General features: G+C 38.4%; 1 protein-coding gene across 3 annotated transcripts in view; it reads right to left on the bottom strand.

Annotated features, from left to right (window-relative positions):
- The window catches only part of MID1 (midline 1), a 260,488-nt gene that overhangs the window by 38,582 nt on the left and 197,591 nt on the right, over nucleotides 1–24,315 (bottom strand). For all 3 annotated transcript variants that reach the window (XM_064500438.1, XM_064500444.1, XM_026117000.2), the window contains exons 3-4: nucleotides 17,967–18,062; nucleotides 2,845–2,952 (exon numbers count right to left, since the gene is read on the bottom strand). In XM_064500438.1, coding sequence (XP_064356508.1) covers nucleotides 2,845–2,952; nucleotides 17,967–18,062 — 204 coding nt within the window. The remainder of the gene's footprint in view (nucleotides 1–2,844; nucleotides 2,953–17,966; nucleotides 18,063–24,315) is intronic.

Here is a 24,315-nt window from a genome sequence, read left to right as displayed (position 1 = left end):
GGTGCTGCAGCCCCCAGCACCTTGGGGGCCTTCCGCTGAGCTTGCTCTGGTTTGTCCACATCTTTCTGGCACTGAGAGGCCCAAAAACTGGACACAGTACTCTAACGAGTGGTCTAGTGAGTGCCACGTAGAGAGGGATAATCACCTCCTCTGATTTACCAGCTACACTTCTGTTCACACAGCCAAGGATGCTGTTGGCTTTCCTACACTTCTGGCTCATGTTTATGCTGTTAAAGACTAGGCTGTATGATCATCTTGGGGAAGACTCAATAATTGCAGTACTCATGTGAGTAAAGGAATAGTAGTCAGGTCCTAATTTTTCATAAACACATTGCGAAGCAGAGACAGTTTGGAAACAAATTGTTTAACATTGCTTATATCGGGATACGCTTTAGACACTGGAAAGAGTCAAAGGAGTGCTCTGTGGGAAACAAGATGTTTTTTCTAAATGTGCATTTATGCAGACGTCATACTTTGGCCTACACCAGTCTAAGCAGGGGCAGGTTCACTGCAGTAATAAATAGCTCATCCCTTTATTTTGGCATTAACTAACCAAACAAACAATGAACTGAAATAAATGTTACCTCGCAAGCTTTTAGCAATCAGAGAGCATCTCATGGTTTGTGGGCTCTACACATGAACTTAGTTTTACGGTTGCTTGATTTTTTTATGTATCTTCTTCAGGAAGAAAACTGATGATATATCAGAAAAGGAAGAGTTTCCCTTCCCGTAGTGACAGGAACGACCTCTGCATTACATTTATCCTATCTTTTTGATATTTAAGTGTTTTTTTTTCTCATTAAATGTTCTATAAGATTTTATAGGTATCGGGTGATAGGTGACATTAAGAGTGGAGCTGCATCACGTTGTCAGACTCGTATGTCTGAACCTGCAGCCTTGCAGCCATAGCTAGAACTTTACTTCAGTGTTTCCAGCTCTGTCTTCCAGAAAGACTATGGGGAGCAGCCACAGGCCCTCTTAAAAGAAGGCACATTGGGCTGAATTTCCTGTGGCTCTTTAGATCTGGTGGCCAATACAAAGAAGGGGCTCCCTGAGTAATGCTTAGCAAGTTTTCAGGATATGTATGAAAAATGCCTGAATTGTAGTTATTATAATATTTACATAATTGGTTATAAAGGACTAGCCTGATTCCTATCTTAACAGCTAATGACTAGCCCTTCAGGTAAACCTGACTGTCCATCTATTCCAGCGTTTTGTTTCAGATAGGTCAGTAGTGGGGGCATCGGATAGGGGAATTACACTTTCTCAGAGCACCTCCTTAGCTGGCAGCAGTCTGTGGCTCAGGGACATCCTAAGCCTCAAGTGGTGTTGCGGTTTGTATTGTTCTATTTTTTCTTCAATATGTTTTTCTTCCATGAATTAATCTAACTGTATTTTGCACCCATGAAATCTTTTAACATCTACAACATTTTGGGACAAGGTGTTTCAGAGCTTAACAAAGCCTCTTTTCAGAGCTTAACAAATACCTCCTTTGGTATAGTTTTCTTATTGTTGACCAAAGTAGAGCAAAGAATGGGGAAAGATTCTGATACTAGCTATATTCACATAAAGTTGCAGTCAATCGTATTACAAATCTTCCTTGCTGTGACAGACACTAGAATACAGCTTAGCAACCAATGGATTCATTAATAGCAACCTATATATATAGCACAGATCCAAGTGAATGGAAAGTTTTCTACTTCGTTGGAAGCACAGATGGTTTCACTGCACAGAGAAACAGAGTAGGAACAATAATGCCAAAGACTATCTTTTTTATTTTGAATAGAACTATATTTTGTTAACAGCATGAGGAAATTCAGATTCTGTCATATAATATACAGAAACTGTAGTTTCAAACATGTTTAAGTCAGCCCTTGCCTACAGGCTTTCTATTTCAAGTTAATTGGAATATTTTGACAGCCAAATGAAGCATTTAACCTGCTCTCGACTTTATTCCTTTCCTGAGCTTTTCCCACATAAGAAGAGTTTATATTTGACTTAGTTATTTTAGCAGTTAAAGAGTAAACACCATGTACCAAGTAAATAAGAACACTAATCTAACTTTAATATGTTTCTGAGTTAACAGGTAGCTAGCTCAATGGGTTGAAATTTGAACGAATATCAGTGATTTATTGTGCCTATTATGTTTTTCACTAAGAAACAGTCATTACACCTCAGTAATTAGAAATGTATGCTTCATTTCATTTACTGCATGTTTTTGCATATATATTCTTTTTTGTATAAAAAAGTTAATTTCCCATTCCCCAAAAAGACAACAATTGAAACACAGTCTTCATATAAAGTTATTTTCTATGAGTATTTTAATAAATAATTAAAGTATCTAGACTAATGTATTCATGTAGATAATCGCCAGCCACAACAGCAAATGCTGTGGCACAATGAAAACTTACTTTGGGGATGCACCGTCAAACATCCAACAGAGTGAAGAAAGCATTACTTAGTCATCATTTTATCATCATCTACTAATGGTGAAATCATTCCACTGTTTATCCTTAATCAAAATTGCATGTTGAAAGAGAAATGCTAAACAAAGTGGTGACTCTCAGCCTACCACAGAATCACTGAATCACAGAAGGGCTGAGGTTGGAAGGGACCTCTGGAGATCATCTACTCCAATCCCCCTGCTCATGTGGCGGTCACCCAGAGCACCTGCCCAAGACTCTGTGTTGACAGATTTTTCTCCTCATTATCTGAAAGTAGTAGTGGCCTGGGAATACATTAGGATTCTTACAAATTTGTATTAATAACATCTGAAGTCAAAAAGTCATAAGAATGTGGAAGCAGTATTGACCTACCTGTGACTTAAAGCAAAAAAGCTCTTACCTTTCCTTCTTTGATTTTAGTTCCAATTATTTGTCGCCTTTGTTGAATTATTTCAATGAGCTGGTCACATTCTTCCATTAGCTTTGTTTCTTGGCGGGATGCGTTTACCTACAAAGCAAACCTTTTTGATTAGCAAATCTTTTAAAGATATTTTCAATTTTCTTTTTCTAATTTAAAAGTTGTAATTTTTAAAATAGATGTTTGGGCATTTTTTACTCTGTTCTGTGTACAATTTATATGTTATTTTGCTCCTCCTGTCTTGGATTTTGTGAAACACTGATGTCCGAGTGTTTTGTTTATGCCCTTTGTAAGAGGTAAGACTAGGAAACAGATACTTATCAGCTATTTCTAACTCAAGTGAGATAAACCTGGTCCTGTGAGGTTTGAGTGATGCCAATTATAATTGACATGAGAGAGACGTGAAAGCTATTCAGTAGGTGTTTAACGTTTGACAGATTCAAACCTCACATAGGACAGAAGTGAATACCAGTGCATAAAAAACTGCATTAGACAGTCCATCTAGTGCAATATCTTGTCTCTGACAGCTGCTAGTGCCAGCATCTGCTAGCAATGCATGTTGAAAGGCCAAGCATGTATGATCATTCCCATGGATATTTTCACAACCTCCAACCTTTTGCAGCTCAGAGTCTTCTTGAATCAGACATGATTTCTATATATTTAGTAACCCTCAGAAGAGTTATCTTCTGTGAACTTATTCAGTCTCTCCTTCAGCCCCTGTAAACTTTCAGCATCCCCACCGTCCTATGGCAATGAGTACCACAGCATAACTTGCAGTTGTGTGAACAACTATCTCCTATAGGTAGATTTGAGCGTGTCTCCTGTTAACTGCATTTAATGACTCCACATTCTCTTACCGCAAAGGACAGTGAATTACTGATACCTATCCACAATCTCTGTGCCACTTGTGATTTTATAGCTCATTATTTTATCACTGTTTGAAGGGCTTATTTTCCACACTGAAGAATCTCATATGATTCAGCTATTCCATGTATGAAAGCCTTTCCACACCTTTGTTCATCCTTGTTTCTCTTCTCTGAAACTTTACCAGGTCTACTATCGCCTTTCTGATATGGGGAACAGAACTGTACTAAGCATTCAAGGTGCAAATGAACTATGAACTCATACAGTTGCACAATATGTTCTCCATTTTGTCTTGATTCCTTTCATAACAACTCCTAATGCTCAATTTGCTGAGCTGAATGATTAAAAATATTGTTTATTGTTGTCAGTATTGAAAAGGAGGTTCCTGAAAGATCCAAGTTACCAAAGATCCAAGTGGCATTGCCAAGTCATGTGTTTGACTGCCATCTTTTATTATTATTACTTTTCCTCACCAATGAGTCAGTTAGAAAAAACAGCTGCGCTTATGTACATATCTGTAGGATAAGTATATGAGCTGCTGAAACTGTTTTTCAGTGCAAGAAAAAAGATTAGCCTTCTATGGAAAATGTTGACTTTTAGTCAAAAAATAATAAAACTGAAAATAGAAAAGCTTTGATTCCTAGCTGAAAATGTTTTGTTTCTAGTGGAGACTGAATTTTTCAATGAAAGGTCAACATTCGGTATGACAAGAAAAATGAACTTCCCCACCAGCAGTGCATATAACTTGTATATATGTGCAGAGAGACAAAGGCAAAAAGTTCCAATCATATCTAGAATAAGGAATAGTAAAAGGAGTGATTTCAGAGCTGTGTTTCCATACCTACTTTGCTCAGAGGTTTAAAGAAGCCTTCAGCCCTAGCCAGTTACTCCTAGGGCCGTGTCACCTTTTCCATTGTGCTGGCAGAGCTACTGGTAAACCACAACAGGGAGCAGTTCCAGGTGAAAAATAACCATTTTTCCCCCTTGGTTATTTTCAGCTAGATGAATCCCTTGATCTGCCTCAGCCCTCCACTTTTCCTTTCAGCAATATGCTTAAACATGTATTTACCTGTAAGCACATGATGGAGCTCATTAAGATTAAGCGAATGCTTAAATATCTACATTTGGGCCAGGGCCAATTTTACAAATATCCATCTTACGTGAAATACATCGTGCCCTCCAGGGAAAAAGGGGGCTTGTTTACAAAGCCCTGCTTTCATTAAGCTTTTGCATTACCTTTCTTGAGCTTTCATAAATTAAAGTTTAATCACATATTTCATAGGCTTAAATATTAATAAAGGTATCAGGATTATATAGAGAAAATGTGTTTGTTCCTGGAAGGGGTCAGATGGTACTGAGGGTGCTGGGGAGCTCTGCACACAGCAGGTGAAGATGTAGAAAGCTCTCCCACAAGGCAGCTTTAGGTGCTTGTTTTTCTGCTTAGGTTAGCTGTTTACTCTGCTGGGCTTCTTGCCGTGGTCCGTAGGGAAGGACAGTACATGGAGCAACTCGGACCCAAAGCCTCTGGTAGTGCCCATCTGAGTGCTAAGGAAGCCTAGAAGAACCAGCCAGTCAACACATCAGGCTAACACGAGGGCTGAAAATTGGGTTGTCTGAAGACCATCCCCCCTGTCCCACCCTCCCCTTACTCACTGTATTTTGGCATGGACCTCTGCAGGGCTGTTTTCAACAAGCTTCTCAATGCACCAGCCTCTGACTCCTGTTTTACTAGTGGATTGAAATCCCATTTAGGAATGTGGAATTCCAATTTGATGCAGTCTAGGGCAACAATCACATTCACTATAAATGGGTGCAATTCTTTTTATGGTGACAGTGAGGCCAACTTATGCCAGAGTTGACTTTGGCACTTAATTACTGTAGGACTTCACAGGATTTTTGACTAGCTTCCACTCAGAGTGTTACTTCTATCACCATTTACACCATGGATTCATTTTTTCTGGCAGATCAAATTAATTTTGGGGGTAACTGTCACATGACAGAGAGTTACAGGACGGTTAAATCAACAGTGTTTCATTTAATACTGTTTGATTTGAAAAATAAAGTAGCAATTAACATTTTAATTTAAAAAACTCTGGACAAAGGAAATAAAAATGCCTACAAAAGCCTTTGGATTTCTTATGCACTGACTGCAGACTTTTCTCTTTGAAATCTGAAAAGTATACTCTTTTATAAACTTTATTTGAAGACATTTCCAAATTCATAGCTTTCATGAGTTCATTAGAAGTAGAAAGAATATTCCAAAATTATTTGATATGCCTGAGCTTAGTATTAAAAAAATCATTTAATTTGGGGGGCTTTTCTCAAGTTGAAATACCTCTTAATCAGATATTGACCCTACAAGGCCTCTGATTCAGTAAAAAGTTTATAATTAAGCATCTGCCTAACTTTAGGTTCACCATATTAGCAAGGGCCCTGAAGGGACTATTTGGGAGATTAACATTGCATATTATTTACTTGTATATTTCTGAGGAATCAGACCACAGTGCCACAGGCATGAAGCAGGGCTCTGCTATACAGGTGCTACAGAAATACCAGAGTAAGGCTCTGCCTTCTGCTCAAGTCCTTTGACGAACAGCAGCCCTAACAATAACTTCCAGCTGGGGCTCGCCAAGGAATGTGAGTTCTGTCTGGTGAAAATACTTGAGGTTTTACATTCTATATTTTTCCACATTAAAAACAATGCCTCTTTCCAAAGAGTCCATTAAAAGAGACTGAGAGCTGCATTAGAAAAGTCTGGAGACTGTGTCACTCGCTTTGGTAGTGGGAGGCTCTGAATCATGCAGAGAACAGGCTTAAGTCTGGGCTTTCTGTATCCCACATGAATGTCTCTTGTTTAATCTGAGATTTCCATTGCCTGAGAGTTGATGCTGGACTTGGGACACCTTTCTGTTGAAACTTCTACTGACATCAATGCACTTAGTTCTGGCATCAAAATGGTTCATAACAATCTGTGGCAGACCTACTGCCAACCTAAAGCTTTGTACTTTGTCGATATCGTTTTAAAAAAACCTGCTCTTTTGTGCCACAAAACTGTTTTAAAACTGACCAGTAGGCTTTGCTGTGATTTAGCAAAATGATGACATTTCCTACCACAAAACAAAAAAGGACTGATTCTAGACTTTTTGCTTTTATGGTGAATTTATTTCTATTTCTGTAATGTATGATGACCTCAAACAGGCAATTTACTGAAAAAAGAAAAAGTGAGGGGTCCCTCCAGATTTTTCCAGACAGATGGATAGGGACTGCTGGGCTGAGCCTCAAGGAATGGATGTATCAAAAAAAAAGAAAAATGGGGGTTCCTCAGATGTGACAGGGAGCAGGAAACCACAAGCTCTCCCAACCCATAGGGAGAAAGCAGCCAGCTGTTTCCAGCTCCACACGCTGAGAACTTCTTTGGAAAGTGTTCTGCTCTCTGAAGAGGTTTCCTAGATTTTCATCTTCAGAGACCGGAGTTAAATTGCAGCTTAGGTCACAAGAAAATGAATGTGGTGGTTTCAAAGTCCCAAGCAGATGTCTGGGAAATCACGAAATTGCAACATGGCTAGCAGCTCAAGGTTACAGCTGATCCTCTCTGCTTAATTCAAAGGCAGAACAGAGTGTCACAGGGCTAGGTTCACACCCATGAAAAAATGTATGTAAATAATACACTAAAATCAAAGGATTTTTCAGTGTCTCAGCCGAATTCCCCTTGTAGAAGCAAAACTTTCCCTCTGCAACTCCTTTTTGGGTGAGGCAGTTTCATCTGCAACTAGAAATGCCCAGTGTTCCTCTTCGAAAAATATTCCCCAAATGATGATCAAAATTAGACACCCTAAATTAGGGGTTGCCTGGGTTTTAAGACTATGCTGTCTGAGATAAATTCATCAAAAACTTTAGTGATAAAGTCATTTTTATTCATTTAGTCCGTCACTAATTATGCAAAATGGAAGAAAGTGGGTTGTAGAAAAAGTTTGATGTTTGGAAAGTGAGGTATGCCATTTGAATTTCAGCTTTATCATTTAAAAATGGTCTCAATGCCTCAAAAAATTATTTACTTTACAGACATGGCCATACAGGTAAAGAAGAGGTATTAGCTTTCCTTTACTAGACTGAGGTTTGATGGTTATAGAATTACTGTATACTTACAAATAAAGAAAAACATCGGAAAAGCAAACTGCAATGATTACACTTAACACTTAGGCTACAATTGTAACATTATTACCATGTATTTCTCTCTAGATTTTGGGCCTGAATTCCTTCTTACATCAAATTCAGAAATTGAGGAAAAAAATCAAAACACAGAAGGTAGTTCAGTATCCAACTCCTGATTACATTCAATGGCAGTTAGGTGCCTATTTACCCTAGAAAACCAGCTTTCTTCATTATAGAGATGTGGAACGTCCTTTCTGTGAGAGTGCCTAAATGAATTAAAGGAATAAATTCATCTAAAGATACAGATCTGTTTAACTTTTAATTACTATGTGTTATAATGTGAACAACTTTCATTCAGAAAGTCATGATGCATTGAAGTCACATGCTAACCTCTCCCATGTCTCATTTACTCATTTGATGGAAATACAGAGGATAATGATTCGTGCACAGAAATGAAAAAATTTCTTCTCTTTCTTTTTTTGGAAGGCCAGGCTGAATGGGAGTCATGAATTCCAACACCTCCCATTTCATATTCCTGCTTGATATTATAGGTTACACAATCTAGTCTTCTGTAGAGCAAAGGCATCTTGGAAGAAGCGTTTCTCAGATTTTATGTAGTCTAAGAGTAACACTGATTTTATCTATTATGACAGGCTGTGCCTTTGGAAATAAGTGATATTGATCAGCTTGCCATCATCTTGCCATTGGTGCAAGAGAAAAGAATGGTCATCTCCCATTTCAACTGTACCAGAGGCTCTGTTTTTGTTTGCATTCCACATTTATCTCTAACCAGGAGACCTGCATTTTGGGGCAGTCTCAGAGCAGGTTAAACAAAGGTCAGTACAAAAATAAAGCAGCTTACTCTAGCTACGTAGGAATTTTGTGAATGAAGAATCAGTTAGGCCGGGACAGCTAAATACTTTTGGTCAGATTGATAAGAATATCTGCTCCCATCTTGAATAAATGTAAACCTTTAGAAGTTTGAAATGCTCATGTCACTTACTAAAATATGATTTTTATATTTTTTGTCCCACTGTGCTTTGAAGCAGATTGCTGGGTAACTAACCAACAAAAAAGTCCAGCACTCCTCTAATGACTTTTAAAATCTAATCTGAAAGAAACTCCACCCCACAGAGTCTCACTGGAAAATAAACAAATTGTTTTCATGAGAATTCCATGAAAAATACATAAAAAGTCCCAAACTCAGACTGTTTGGAAACTTCTAATAAAGACCTACTCCAGATGTAGTTATACTGACAGCTGCAAAACCTAAAGACTAGCTTTGCTTCAATGAAGCAAGTATTGGTTTTATAAAACACGAACTCGTATTAAAACTATAGATGCCATTTTTCAGGGTAGGAAAGCACACTGGAGAAAGGATATTCATTGAGCAACATACCAGTTTCACAAGTGGATTAAACCAACTGCTCCAGCGTCACATTGCTGATAAATATGCATTCCCTGTTTTCCTTCCATCCAGAGAGGCTGGTGTGGCCATCTGGGGAAAGGCTTGGCTGGGCCCTCGTGGCCAACCCCAGGGCTGCCCAAGCCCTAGGACCAGCACCCAGGGAGCAGGGGGAGAAACACACCTGGGAGGGCAGCAGCTGAGATGGGGGGATGTCAGGCAGCACTGAGGTTTAAAATCGGGTTACGCTGCCTGTGAAACTAATGCCTAAGAGTGACGTGCTTTTCCAAGAAGCAGTAAAAGGACCATGTTAATAACTTTTCTTTTTTTTTTTTTTGGTCATTATTTTTGTCCTTTATGTTGGTCCATTCTCTGAACCTAATAATGGAAATATTATTTGAATTACATTTATTTGTTTTTTGCTTTGACTTTGTCTTTCCTGCTGACATTAAGTCTTTGCTTCATGTTGAGCAAAATATTCCACTCGGTCAGTTTTGTTTAAGGCAGAAAAACAAAAACAACCAAATAATCACTGAAGTTCAAAGGACTGCTGAAGATGAAGCCAGTGCCCTTGTGCCCACCAGCTCAGTACTTAAAACTCTCATCCAGGAAACTCTCATCCACGCTCACTTGGAAGACCGATGCCTTTGGTCTCACTGCTGCTCCTGTTAGCATTCAGCTATTTATATTAGGTAGAAAAAGGAGAAGCTCAGAGCATCTCATTCCCACAGAGGTAAATGTCTCAAGGAAATAAAGAGTTCCAAAAGGTAAAAACATTTTGACTGACAAGTTATATTCTCTGATGGCAGGCCCAAAGTGTTACCTGCTGCATTAGTCAACCAGTGATTAACAGTGAAATAAACCTCATTTTCTAGTCTAAGAATAAAGTTCTGCAGTGAGGCAGGAGAATCAGACAAACAAGAACGTGAGCACATGTACGTGTATGGGTGTGAGGGAAAGGCAGAGATGGCGGGAATGAGAACTGGCCTTCTTACTAGGCAGTGACAAGCATTGCTAGTAGTTTATATACAATGTATGTAATATGAACCCTAATTACGACTCCAATATCCAGAAGAGTTGCCAAACAGTTGTAGATGCGGTAATATATATGCCAGCACATGCCTAATTTGTGCATTAAGTATATGCATAAGTGCCGCAGTTCTATACATATATATGGCCAATTAAACATTTAATTAGTCATTTGTGAAAGCAATTAAATGATTCCTTAGGCAAATAATATTTGACTACTAGGCTTGGGCTTATTGGGCATGCAATTGAGGACATCCTTTAATGAATATTTATCCCGAGGTATCCATACAGCCATATATGCAGCATGTTCTGTCAGCCTTTACTTCTGAAGTTTCTCTTTTCTCTGAGGTTATGTAAAATTAAGATTCTGACTGAAGCTTACCGGAAATTTTCATTGAATAATATCAACTTTTTATGAGACTGGAAAGAAATGCAGAACTAAAGTAATTTTAAATCAAAAGTAGATCATGCCATATATTTCATCTAAACAATGTTATTAACAAAGTATCTCTTCTCTCTCTCATTAGAAACTGTTTTAGGAAACAAATGCTGTAAACCTTTCCTTAGGGTTTTATGCACTTCATGAAATTTGGTAGTTAGTCTCTGATTAGTAATAATTCTCAGTTTCCTTCAAGTCATTTTTTTCTGTCTATTTCACAAAAGAAAAAATGTCAGTTTCTTCTAGGACTTCAATACAGCAAGTGAATACAGCTGATGAACAAGGGTCTTTGCTAAAATGGAAGATACTGGGATAAAAAAAAACCCCAGCTTTTAGTAGAGCCGCTTTCCATGTTATCTGCCCCGTATATTGCATGGTGATGGTAAATATAATTTTAATCCTTTGTTCCTTTCCCACTATCTTAAAAAAAGGAAAAAAAAGTAAGTTCCTTATTCCAAATTGTCAGTGTTTGGCTTTGCATGACTGCAAAGTCCATTTGACACAGTTTAGACACCAAAATTTACATATAGGCTTTCTAACTAAATATTCCCAATGGGAACTTCTCAGTTTACCAAGCTTTGAAAGAAATGGTTCCAGATTTCAAGCTGAGAATGAGAAAAAAAGGAGTACTATGAAAGGTAATGAAAGCACAGTACCCAGTTGTTTTTGTTGTCACGGATAAAGCCGCTTTATTGTTTGACAGTGTCCTCAGGGAACCACTCTGACAGCCTAGTTTTAATTTTGCTGTCCCTCAAATAACAGAAATGCTACATGAATTTCATAGAAAGAAAGGATGGGGACCATGCTGTGTCACAAAATTTAAAGAAGTCCTTCTGTTCAGGTAGCTGAAGTCTGACTACATATTTGAATTTTCATTATTTAAAATTTTCCCATTTGGCTTTTTCCTTTTTGATCAGGCACAAAAAAAAGGCAATAGCAGGCTTTTTCCAGGTGCTGCCATCTTTTCTCCATCACTTTTGGACTACTCTTGTTACACTGATTTAAAACAAGTCAGATCTGTGACACTATTCAGTATCTGCACTGGTAGAATAAAGGGTCTTTCAATATATCACTTTTTTTCAGATGATTATATAACACGGCTATAAAAAACACACTTTGACACACACAAAATCAGTTTTGACTGGGAACTCTATGCTGAGATTCAGCCTGCACCAGATCTTTAGAACCAAGCTAGAAACTGAGCATTTCCATTATAAACAGCAATGGATGCAGCAGTTTCAGGGTTACACAAGTATATGAAAATGCCTTCACTTCTTTATATAACCAAAAATGAATTTGCAGCAGTGTCCAAAATTTGCTTCCTATGACATTTGGTGGATTGAAATAGCAAAACAAAAAGACTGAGATACAGATGTTATGAAACTGTCTACAAGCAAAACCTATTTCCTTTCCCCTCCTCCATAGTTAATTGCTCCAGTTTTTTCCCCAGCTGAGTTCAGATTATGTTTCTGCATAACAGATGAGAACAGCTTCATGTTATTGACTAAATAATAGATTTTTTTTTATCATGTATTTCCTAGAACAGATGAGAAAAGAGCCCAGATACAAAACTTCAGGACCCCGGTAAAAAGCAGCTGGCAGAAGAGCCCCATGCTCATGTTTGCTTCTATGAATGAATGAGATAGCTGCAAACATGTCTCAGATCATGACATTAAATGGCAGAAGGTGCAAAGTGTCTTGAAACTATGATAAAGAAGCAAATTTACTATGACATAGCAGTTTGGAAACCTGTGACTCTAAAACTAGCGGAGCACCTAAGTGCTCAATCCTTCTGTGATTCAGTTGAGAGGTGGCTAAATCTGAGGCTGCATAGAGCCAAGAAAGCCACAGAAAAGCCACAAAAGACTCCACCGTGGTGCACAAGGCAAATTGCAAGGGCCACTGCTGGCCTGGGAGGCCACAAGGGCCTTTCTGCCAAGATCCACATGGCAGCTGTGCAGGGGAGGTGGAAAAAAGGCCACCCTGCCGGCAGCATGGCACAGCATGGCACGGCACAGTATGGCAGGGGACACCAGGCTCCGCAGCGCTGCCATCCTCACCCCTCCAGCACACCTTGTGAGAAAGACAGACCTGGCAGTAGGCTGGAATTACCACAGGAATGTTATCACTCAGACATTAAAAATCGCCAAATCCTATCAATCCCAACTTTACAAGTGTTTTTGGAAGATCTATCCAAGGCTCTTACAGGAATTTTCAGAGATTCACACGGACAATTTGCATAACACATTTCTTATGAGCAAATCCCTGCAGTCTGTTTTCACTCAGAGCCCCGGTGAGACTCCAGCTGAAGTCTTTACTTCCTCAGTAGAGACAGAGGGATTGGACCCAGAGTATTAGTGCCATAGCGTCAATATTTATATTACCTTCTTTTCCCCCAAACTGCTTACCCTTATAATAGCCCCAGAACTAAGTAGCTGGTTTCCTGACACATACGGATGATTTTGTGCACTTGATGAGGCACACACCGAGTAAGTTCCAAGTCAGAGGGCTCTGTAATAGGGTTAATGTCTGCAGAGCTAAGCAGAATTTAAAGATAAAAAAACTCCAGGACTGCTTTTAATACTTTATTTAAGTTCTCCACAGGTACTATGAAATGTGTGAATGCTGCCAACTAGGAATATATATATATATATTTAAGATTAGTAGCCAGTTTTATTGAATTTTCTCGGTTTGTGGAGAAAAATATATTTTACCATATGAATCAGCTTCTTGAGTTTATCATTCGACACAGTTACCCCTAACTGCTTTCACTAAATGAGACTTAGGAGGAAACCTGGCTTCCCAGGGCCAACCCACAGAGCTGCCCTGGCTGTGCTGGGCAAGTGGGTGCCCTGCAAGCAAGCTGTGCTCCTGCCCCCTCTCACACGCCACAGGCTGCAGAAGGCAGCAGAGCCAAAGGCATGGGGTTGTACGGCTGCCATCATCTCCAAGGAAGGAAAACAAAACTTTCCTGATTAACAGCTTTTGGATGTTCTGCAGAGCCAAGGAAGGACAGTCGGGATTACAGAGGAAGGGAGAAAGGAAAATGAGTGTAAAACAACAACAAAAACTGTCAGTGATGAGTCTGAAATGTAAATAAAACCAGTGTGTCAGTATGCTCCTAGCAAAACAAAAAGCTTAGGGATAGAGAAGAGCATTAGAGTCTGAAGCATTCACCCTTCAGGATGCTATTCCCATTGAGAAAACTGGATTTTTAAAATTTAGCAATACCATACACTAAGTATTAGCACAGTTTGTACTTTCATATTAGACATGAAATTAGTCAGTCAAATATTATAAAATGCTTAGTAATATCTCTGCTTTCCTTAAAGCAGTAAAGACTACAAGTTCTGCTTGATTTATTCACACAAGTTTTCCTGCGGATACCCCCGGAATCACTCCCAGGAATGCAAGACTGAAGTGGACTTCTCGAGTCTCTTAAGATTAGATCCCATCCCAAGATAAATCCTTTCATAAACTGATAAACTCCATCTAAAAACAGGTAAGATTTATGCTCCCGCTACTGTGATGAAAGGCAGCTCCAGAGCCCCACTCCTTTACGGCTGGATGTCCTCCAGCTTCCAGAAAACAAATACTCCTGACTAGCTCCTGCTCGTTAATGTGAGTGAAAAGTGAAAAGGTTTCTCTTCCAGAAGAGTATAAAAGCTTGTAAAACATACAGTGAATGGGAGCTGGCCTTTGCTGCGGCTGAAGTTACAATAGCCTGATGTGAAGGATGTATGGTAAATAATTAATTTGCAGTAAAGTCAGTTGCTGGGAAGCCATTAACAGCTCACTTTGTTGATGAGAAACAGTGGCTCTATGACAACCTTTGGCTTGGCGGGCTAGGATTCATTTATACAAAAGGCACATGGCCTGTTTGTTGTTCATTTTCAGAAACATCAACTTCTGCTCAGGAGCCAAAAAAAACTATTAATTTTTCATTTTTCATATTGAATGTTTTGGTTTCTGACATGACAAAGGCTCTAAAAATGTTAATGTTTATTTCTATTTTCTACAAATAAATGTTAATGAGCATAAGTAACTTTTTATATTATATACTCCTCAATAAAAACGTGGGAACTTTATCGCAAGGAATAATATTTTCTTTTCTTCCTTGCTTTAAAATGTTCAAAATATTTAGCATATGAAACCGAAAGCTTTTTTTAATCAACTGGTTTTAAATCAAAAAAAGCTAAAACAACACTAAAAGGACATTATTAAAATGATTTAAAATTAGATAATTATATCAGCTATGTAATAGCAATGTTTACAGTGCACAGTTTACAGTTTACAGTTTTACATGCTTACGGGTTTGACAGAATATATTTTACATCACTATCTGTAATATATTATATTAGAAAAAAATGAAAAAGAGAAGACCATTAAGACCATTAAAACCATTCCTACAAAACTAACTACCTGCTCAGTTTCAACCTTTTGATGCGTTCATATAGCAACACTAAGATCATTAGAAACTTTGGCTTTTTTTCCCCTAATATATTGTAATTTTAAATTTGGAACATTAATGTTACAATAATATACCGTTTCCTTCATTCAGATTTCCTGATCTGAGGTGAATTCCTGTCTAGAAGAAGCATAAAGAAAAAGTGTTGAGTGAGCTTTTAAATATATCCAAGCCTCAGCTTCTCTAATGTTGGAGGCATTCACATCGTATTTGAAGTTTCAATTGAGTTCTGAAAAACAGAGATAACTTTAACTTTTACTTCCAGATCCTCAGTTGCCCAATATTTAGCTAATCTAAATGCTAATTAGACTAATTATATGAATAAAACGTGGTAGGAATTTATTAACAACTTTGCTGCTATTGCTTTATGTCTAGAGAGAGTTTTTCTAAAACAGGACTCAAGGGACAGTAGCACATCTGTTACCAGTTGAACAAGTTGGATTTTTTGTAATATTAAATCTTTGAGTTCGCAATATAGTGCAGAATGCAAAAGAAACGGATGAGCAATTTAAAATTTTCCAGATCTAGCACATCTTGGATATAGGCCACTAATGAAGAAGAGGCCTTATGCTTTCCTACACCCATCTGCTTCAGGATTTTTGCTCTGAGTTTTATATGCAGCAGAAAAAAACATACCTTGTTTCTGTCTCTCATTGTCTACTACTGTTGTTCTAGCTGATGTTAATGCCAAGTATATAAACAATTTATACCATTTACCTCAAGTCTAACATTGTGGGCTTTTACGGACTTTTATGTTTTCATTGAGCCCCACAAGGTCAGTAAGGCTCCACAGAGGTGACAGGCCAACTAGAAGACAGAAAAATGCATGGGATGTTCTCTTTGGAAGTACGTGATTTTTTTTTTTCTGCAGAATTTGCCATTGCCCTAGTCAAGCAGGAACTTAAGCAGATGCCTAATTTTCAAGATGGGAGTTTGAACCTACTCGCAAGCAATGGTCACTCTCGGGCTTAATTAGCTGACTGAATTACAGTTTGAAGAAGACAGAAGAGAAGTAGTCCTATGGAAAACTTTCATGGAAGTTTATAGGGATGAAAGAGAGGCTTCGCTGAAAAGCTGGCAGACAGCAAGAAAGAATGCCTTTCTGCAGCACTGGCAGGTGGCAGGGTTCTGGCAGTGTGTGTCAGAGCTAACTTTCTATTAAATTATATCAGTATTTCAGAAATTGTGGGGTTAGGCTACCTTACTCTCTCATATTCCCTGGGGCTATTTCCTAGGTAACACTGATGAAGAAGCCTGACTCCCTTTCACACGTACACACAACCATACTCAAAGTGGAATACTGTGAAAACTTTTCTATAGCATGCTATTATTATTTAATGCTGCCTGTCTGCTAGGCACATACAGAGCAACAATCTCTGAAAAAACAAGGTTGCTGTAGGAATTACTATGTAGAAGCCTGTCAGCCGAGAGTACTGTAATGCAAACAAAACCCAGCCATTTCTCACAGGAAAGTAAGTTTCCACTTTCCCTGCTAATCTGAGTAGTAATTAGTTGTTCAGCTGAAAATACCTTTTCTCTGTGATTGAGTCTGAAGCTTGTTTCATTCTAAATCAGCAGTATTTACGTTGTGTCAGCTCCTCTAATTCCTGCCCTGTTAACTTTCCCGTGTCATCTTAAATTGAGCTTAGCAATTACAAAAACTGATAGCACTGCAAAATAAAGAACTCAGTGTACTCAGTGAATCCAGTGTATCTGTCACCAAGCATGCATGCCTCATGATTTTGAGCCTTGCCTCGTCTTCCAGTGTTTCTCAGCTACAATGTGCCTGGAGGTGGGGCTGAAGTATTTTGTAGCCATTGTGTCACCTGAGACTCCTGGCTGAGACTGTTAACAAGGAGAGCACTGGGGATAAAGTTTTGATCCCAGGGGGACATTTGTACAATCCAACTGGCAGAAAGTATAAACTCGTGCTGTCCTTTGTAAGCATTTTTTTATGATGATACAGAAGCTGCTTGTTCATAGTGGTTTTAGCTTCATTGACCTGAGTATGCTATACGGTACTGACAAGGTCTTATAGCATGGCAAAAAGTAGAAAGAAAAGTTCTGCTAAAATAAAGTCTTTTTTAGGCGCTCTTCTCCTTCTGTGTCAGCTACCATGGTCGAACTAGTCTGTGATTATTTTAATTTGCATCTAGAGTAGCAGCCCTCACAGGGCCATCTAAAATATCCCCCAGATCTGGGGGGAAGTCTGGATTCAAGCCCTTGTTCTGCCAGAGATTTTCAATGACATCCTCAGGCAGCTCAAAGGCCTGTAGGTACCTTTCTTCTTCTGAAGATAAAAGTATTTGATTCTTGACTTCTGAGTCCACGTATGTTTTTAGCTACTTAATTCTGCTGAAAAGTCCCTGGCAGACAGAAACCTAAATATCTTTGTAGATCTAGGCTTTCCCATTTCTCTGTTTTAGGTTTCCATCTGTAAATATTGCTCTATCTCACAAAGGAGCCAGGAATATAAGCACGTTGCAGATAGTGATGTGCTCAAGTATAGCAGTACTGAGGGCCATGCAAATATTAAATCATAACTGAAAGGGGATAGAAAGGAATGTAAAGAAGGTTCAGCTGTATTAAGAATAGCATTTATCAGAGAAAAGCCCCAAACTGGTTTATCACTACTTTGATTCAATTTTGCACTTATGTTTCTGTTCAAAATTTCCTTTTTGAAATCCTGAAAGCTCGAACTTCACATAATTCAGGTTTCAAATATTTCAAATGAAGCTCGTACTCACTTCAACATGTTGACAGGTTTGAATGAGTTTCGCCAAAAGAGTTTCCAGTTCAGTATTCCTCTTAATAAGGTTGGTGAGGTTGCTCTCCAAATTTTGCTGTCAGAAAGAAAGAAAATAACACATTAATGTTTTGGAGAATTTAATATTTAGATAAACAAATAAAAAAAAAGGCTATATTTTCAGGATCTGAATTTTGTAATTTCCCAAGTATGAACTGGTAACTTTCATTTTCATATGCACCATTAGAAGTTGTGTGTATGTATCAAGAATTGCAAAAAAGAAAAAAGCAGAAAAGTTCATGATAAGAGTAAATTCACTAGAAAACAGTTTCTAAAGACCTACTAAAAGCTAGATTGGGCAATTAGTTTTAGCTAAGGAGGAGGGAAAAAAGGTATAAGGAGAACAGCAAGGAGCTTAAAAATATTTTACCAAGAAAAGGTGGTTTATTTTGACTGGGAACACTTTGTGGCTCTTTATTCCCTGCTTTCAGTGTGTCTTCTGAACTTCAAAGCCTGCTGCTAACCCAGGTCTCTGAGTACGTGCCTCTCCGGGGTCACACCTGCATGGACGCAGTGGATGGGTCACCTCTTCCTTCTTGGAATTCACAGTGCTGGGGGGAGGGGGGTTGATCTAGCTGATTTAATTCCCTAGCGGGATGTCCAGCGGAGTTATATTTTTAAAGAAAGAATTATAAAGAAAAAAATCCTTTCAGATGCATGAGAATGAAATATTAATCACTGGTTGTGACTTTGCTAATTGTTCTTGAGAGAGAATTTGTGGCTATGTTTACCAACCAATTATGGCTGTGGTAATATATCTTTAACTGTGGGACCTTGGAGAGTTTTCCACCTTCCGGATCTGAGGCCATACCCTGGCCACTGTGCAACTGCATGTCAGATCGAGATCTAGAAACAAATGTTTCGGCCTCCTCCCCTCCCCTCAGCATCCACAGGAAGGAAATCGGAGCACGTGAGCAAGGAGAGGGCTGTGAAGGCCATGACCCACTCCCAGAGCTGACAGCCTTGGGACAAGGGCTACACAACACACTGTGGAACTGTAACTCCCCACTCTTTACTACGGATCTCATGATTTTTGCTGCTTTACATAAATTCCACCTTCTGGAAGCACATGGACACGAAAGAGGCCTGTCTTTGCATAAAATGCAAAGTTTCCACAGAGATGGAAAAACCTGAAAATCGAACTTGAATAAATAGAAAAGAAAAAAGAGCAAGCCATTAAAAAGAATGCAGACGGTAAACACTCATATATTTCAGTAACTTCAGGTGCAGGTATTTCTTTTTGAAAATCCTGGGGACTGCTCATGTGAGGAGTTTTTCCTCATAGTTATTCACCTCTTTAAGTGTATGAGATTAGTCCCTTGCTTAGTATTCCTGACAGGCTGACAACCCCTGCCTTTTTGTTGTACTTTGTCCTGCAAGCAGTCCCCAATAAAGCAATCTAAGTATTGAACAGGAATGCCAGAGCTGGGACCTGTGTTTCTCTCCTCATAAGGGCTGCAGTGTCTCTGCAGAGCTCTCATTAATTTTATCCCTGCTCATCTTTTATTAATGGGCTCCATTTCTCCACACTCGTGCTTCCCCCCCCCCCCCCGATATATCTGTCACATCCCTTAAGCCCCTTCAGCTCACTTGACGTTTTTTTTCCCTTTTTTTTTTTTAACCTCCACACTTCTCGCCTCCACGCCTGCCTTCGATCTCTGTGCGTGTGCTTCCTGCTGCTGCTACTGCCTGCCTATTTCACGCCGCTTCAAAGCGCGCCGTTCTTTGCCCTCCCTTTCTGCAGCCGCGCAGTCGCCTTCTTACTCGTTCCTGCACATGGCTGCAAATGAATGAAAGCTGGCAGCATCTCATTGCTGAACCACACATGCTTTGGCATTTACCAGAGCTGATGCTGTAAGCGTTTGGAGGAGCAGTCAGGCCTGTTCTGATAAAGATAGTGCAGGATTCTGATGCCTTTACGTACATAACTCTTCCAAGGAGCATGATGGGGGTTTTATGCACATAATTTCAGCATTTGCTTCCCAGCACAACCGTTCCTATCATGTGTCACAAGCCACGGCTGTAAAAATACCTTCTACCCTGCATTTATTTTACAGCCTGTTGAAAACAAAGAGCAACAAGAATGGGCATTCTTTACCGAACAGTTTGAGCTGTATCTTATATTTCCACAAGCTGTATTGTGAATGATCACTTAATTACAAAGGCATGTTTGGTTCACTGTTAAAAGTCCATTTGTAGAGCTGAGACTCACATGCAAAGTCTAAATACCATATATAGTTACAGTATCAGATAACCTCGATCTTTAAAAAAACAGTTTGCTCAGGGGGTCCGAATGTGAAAATACTCTTAAAGTGATCTCCATACACCTTTTGTTGCATATGTACTCATTTTGTAGATGTTCTAATAAATTCTTGTATCACAAGATTTCAAATAAAAAATCTAAATTCTTGATTGAGATCGCATAACTTCAAATGTGTTATGGGACACAGTTAATGCTAACAGTTGGGACATACCCATGCTATGAAGAAAAATCGTTCTCAAAGCTATTATGGGATATTGCAGAGATTTCAAATAGCCTGAAAGTGTTTCAAACTAAGTCCACTAATATGTGAAGAGAAAGTATTCTCTCTGAGACAGAAATTTATTTATCCATAGACTTATTTCAAATCCTGCATAAAGAATATAATTTTAGAATAACTGTTTAACTGTTTAACTTTTGAATAACTGTTTAGAATAACAGTTGATAGCAACATAATCCTAAACCTATTATGGTTTCAGATGGATGCCTTGATGTCTTCTGCATTTCCCAATTGTGAAAATAGGGGTTAACCACTAAAAAAGTGAGTTACCTTACTAAAAATAGAGTAAATGCTCTCCTATGCTCTAGGTCCTTGAACTGTGTCATTTGAAAATTGGAAGGCTTGAAATTTTGTTTCATTTTAATTTCCTATGCAAGGGATTGCTTTTTTCTTAGTCGAGATATATCAGAATTTTGTTAAACTTTTGTTTAAGAACATCAGTTTATATTAATACTTTATTAAATAGGAAGAACATGGCAGCTGTTCTCTGAAATTAATGTCAATCTTTTCAGTTTCACTAGGGCAAGTACTGACTAGCAGCTCTTAGGGGTGACCTAATTTGTAAGTTTTAAAGGTCATTTAAAAATTCAGTCAATTTTTGCAGTATGTTTTCCTTTCAGCTAACCAGGATTTTCTTTTGGTGGTGTTTTCCTCTAGTTTTTTCCTCTGTTCCATTCACATATGGGCGAGATAGCACCACTCTGGCTACTGCATGATAATATTCACCAGAAGGAGATGTCAAGCTCTGTACTCTGCCTATACTCTGTATAGGGGGAGCAGGAAAAAGTCTGAATGACCTTACTGGAGGTTTAATTTACTAATAGTTCAGCTTGCTCACAGACTTTCCAAAGTGTCTTAAACTCATTTTACATTGATATATAAAATTTCTTAGCTTGTGTAAAACTTGAGCTGCAAATTTGGAGCTCTGGCCTTTATGAAAAATTGAGCCAGTGCTCAAGATCAGAATTCCCAGAACAGTGACTTGTAACATGTAACTAGGATTTAAGTCTGGGGAAAGTGTACTCCCAAGTATAGTGTATCTGTAAAAATGAGTGCCAGAAGTAAGCTTATTCAGAGTATCTTCCTTCACCCCATCTCACCATCTGTGGCCATTCTCACAGGTGAGCCAAATTACAACATCAGTTTTGGAAACTTTCTAGATAATTCGTAATTTCTTTTTCTGCCTTTTCTTTTTTGGCACTTGCCAATTTTATTTCTTATCTATCTATTCAAAACTAATCTTAGAAATGCAGGAGTTGTTTTTTAAAAAGAAGGATAATAGTTGGTGTAAACATTTGCTCTCTGGACAGGCTTCACGCATGCTAATTTGGTGGATGTGAACTGCTCTCAAAAGCTGAAAGCCAGGTTGAATGCTTCTGCACTTATCTATGTAGTCTCCACCTGAAATTCCATGTGTGCTTTGGAACTGCTGTTAACACTATCTAGTGTCAGGTGAAAAGAATGCTCACCATCCATTTAGCATGGTCTGACAACTATACAACATAAATATTCCTATATTTGTTAATATTAATAGCATTATTCTGACAGTACCATTGGTTTATTAGTAAAAAATATTTTTAGTTTAGTTTCTGCCAATATATTTTCTTTATAATTTTTCATTTTCTCTAATCAGATGGCCATTATAATAGTTAATTTCCATCTTCTATAAGTAGTACTACACACTATAAATGGTAATATATAAATTTACTTTTTTTTAAAGCTTATTGCATAAAACTCAAACCTTACCATTTCTAAATGTATACAGCAGCTTCAGTTATGGACTTAACTATTCATTTAATTCATCAGATATTTTTAAACTGAGGTCTTATAAGTGCTTTCTGTCCTATATTGAGGCAACTTTGTAGCTAAATGTAGGAAATCACTGAAAATCATTAAGTGCTAGAATTTCTGCTGTCCTCATAGATCTGAATGAGTCCAAAGGACAGCGAATGGTTTTACTGCTTTTATAAAACATTTATAAAAAGAATAATTTTGTATAAAATTCTGTCTCATATGAACTTATGTAGATAGATTAAGAATTCATAAAAGCAGGGACCTGTAATAGTCTTGTTGATGGATAGAACTTGCACTGGATCCAAGACTAAGCACTTAATCATGTGAATCAGTAGAACAACTGCTGTCAGCTGTGATATACAGTGTATAACTGCAAAAGGTTTCCTTCTTCTCTTCCATTTGGAGCTATAATATAATATACCTAACATGTATGTTCATCATGACAAATACGTAGGTGTCTTCTGCTGTGGTGTTGTTACCTTTTCATTCAGCTCAGTCAAACAATGCCACCCAGAAATATGGACATTTTTTCTATTTTATCAGACTGAGGTTCTGGCTTCCAAGTCTGATTATTTTAACATAACAAAAACAACTAACTCAGACAAACAATGACCTTTAAGCAAGCAGTTGAGGGTAAACTGAGTTAACTCAGCTCTGCAGCGTTATAGCAATTGCATTAGACACAATAGTGTTGATACCAGGTCAACCACATCACTTGCTCTTGCAAAGAAGATGGATTTGTATACAGCCAGTGTAAAATGGGGTTATTTTCATGGTGAACGGGGGGATAAATACAAGTACATTGAATCACAGATATGTAATTGAAAAGGACAGTTGAGGATGATGTTTCATTTTGACTCTGCATGCCTACAAAATGGTGTGATTCAGAGACTAGAATCTGAAGCTAGAAAAATTCATGCTAAAAATTAGGGGACGGCAGCTCAAGGGGAAGGCAGCTCAAGAGTAGATGTCTTCTTTAAGCTGTCCTCTAGCTCATGCTCAATTCCTGATCTTGTTGCAATAATGATCGCGTGAGACTCGTGCCCTGGTTGAAGTGGTAGGTCAGACTAGATGATCATAATGGTCTCTCCTGGCCTTTAAATCTATCAGTTTATGAAAACCAAATGTGAACCCATGCCCTTTGCCAAATTAACAGTCTCATGCAAAGCGCTGCTTGTCTAAAATAGGAAGGTAGCATACACAGATAGTCCTAAACTACTATATGGGTTGAAAATGCTGTCAAAATAAATTAACGTAGGCTTCCAAAGGATAAAAATGCTGAGTGGTGTGCTCCTGCCTTACCTCACGTCAGGGAAAACAACATCCTTGAGAACTTCTCTTCTCAGAGGCATTTTTCTGCTCCATAAAAAATGTCTATTCAAAGGGCCACAAACAGATAACATATAGCAACCAACTACAATGGAATTTTAAATCCCAATAAAGGGAGTTTGAAATAAAGTCACTTTCTTTTGCTTGTTAAAAATATTATTTTCCCAACCATTCCTAAATATATCTACTCCTTTCCACTCTCCCCTTAATCAAGAGCTTTCTCCCATTTATTTTTCTTGTTCGCTCACTGCAAGACTTCAAGAACTGCTCCACAGAAACCACAGCACCGGCTAAGATGCAAATGCTACCAGGCACCACTTTGTAATAACAGCATTTGCTACCATTTACACAGCATACACTATGATCAAAACCCTTGGGCAGCGAACACTGGCTGCAATTTGCAGTTCCCTTGCTCCTGGTGCAGAACTGACCAGAATAAGGTATATTTTGAAGCTACCGGCTGACTGGAATAGCGCACCCTGGGGAGCCTTCTGGGCTTACAGGAGCCACAGTACAGTGGAAATTATATATAGTAACTATTTTGGTTTCTGGAGAACCACACCCCTCCTTCCATTATTTATTTACAAATGGTCAAACTTAAATAGAGATTATATGTTTTCAGACTTG

The sequence above is a fragment of the Dromaius novaehollandiae genome, chromosome 1, assembly GCF_036370855.1.
Source record: "Dromaius novaehollandiae isolate bDroNov1 chromosome 1, bDroNov1.hap1, whole genome shotgun sequence".
In the NCBI taxonomy this organism is placed as follows: Eukaryota; Metazoa; Chordata; class Aves; order Casuariiformes; family Dromaiidae; genus Dromaius; species Dromaius novaehollandiae.
Note: the sequence above shows the minus strand (reverse complement) of the source record. Positions and strands in the feature narration are given on the sequence as shown.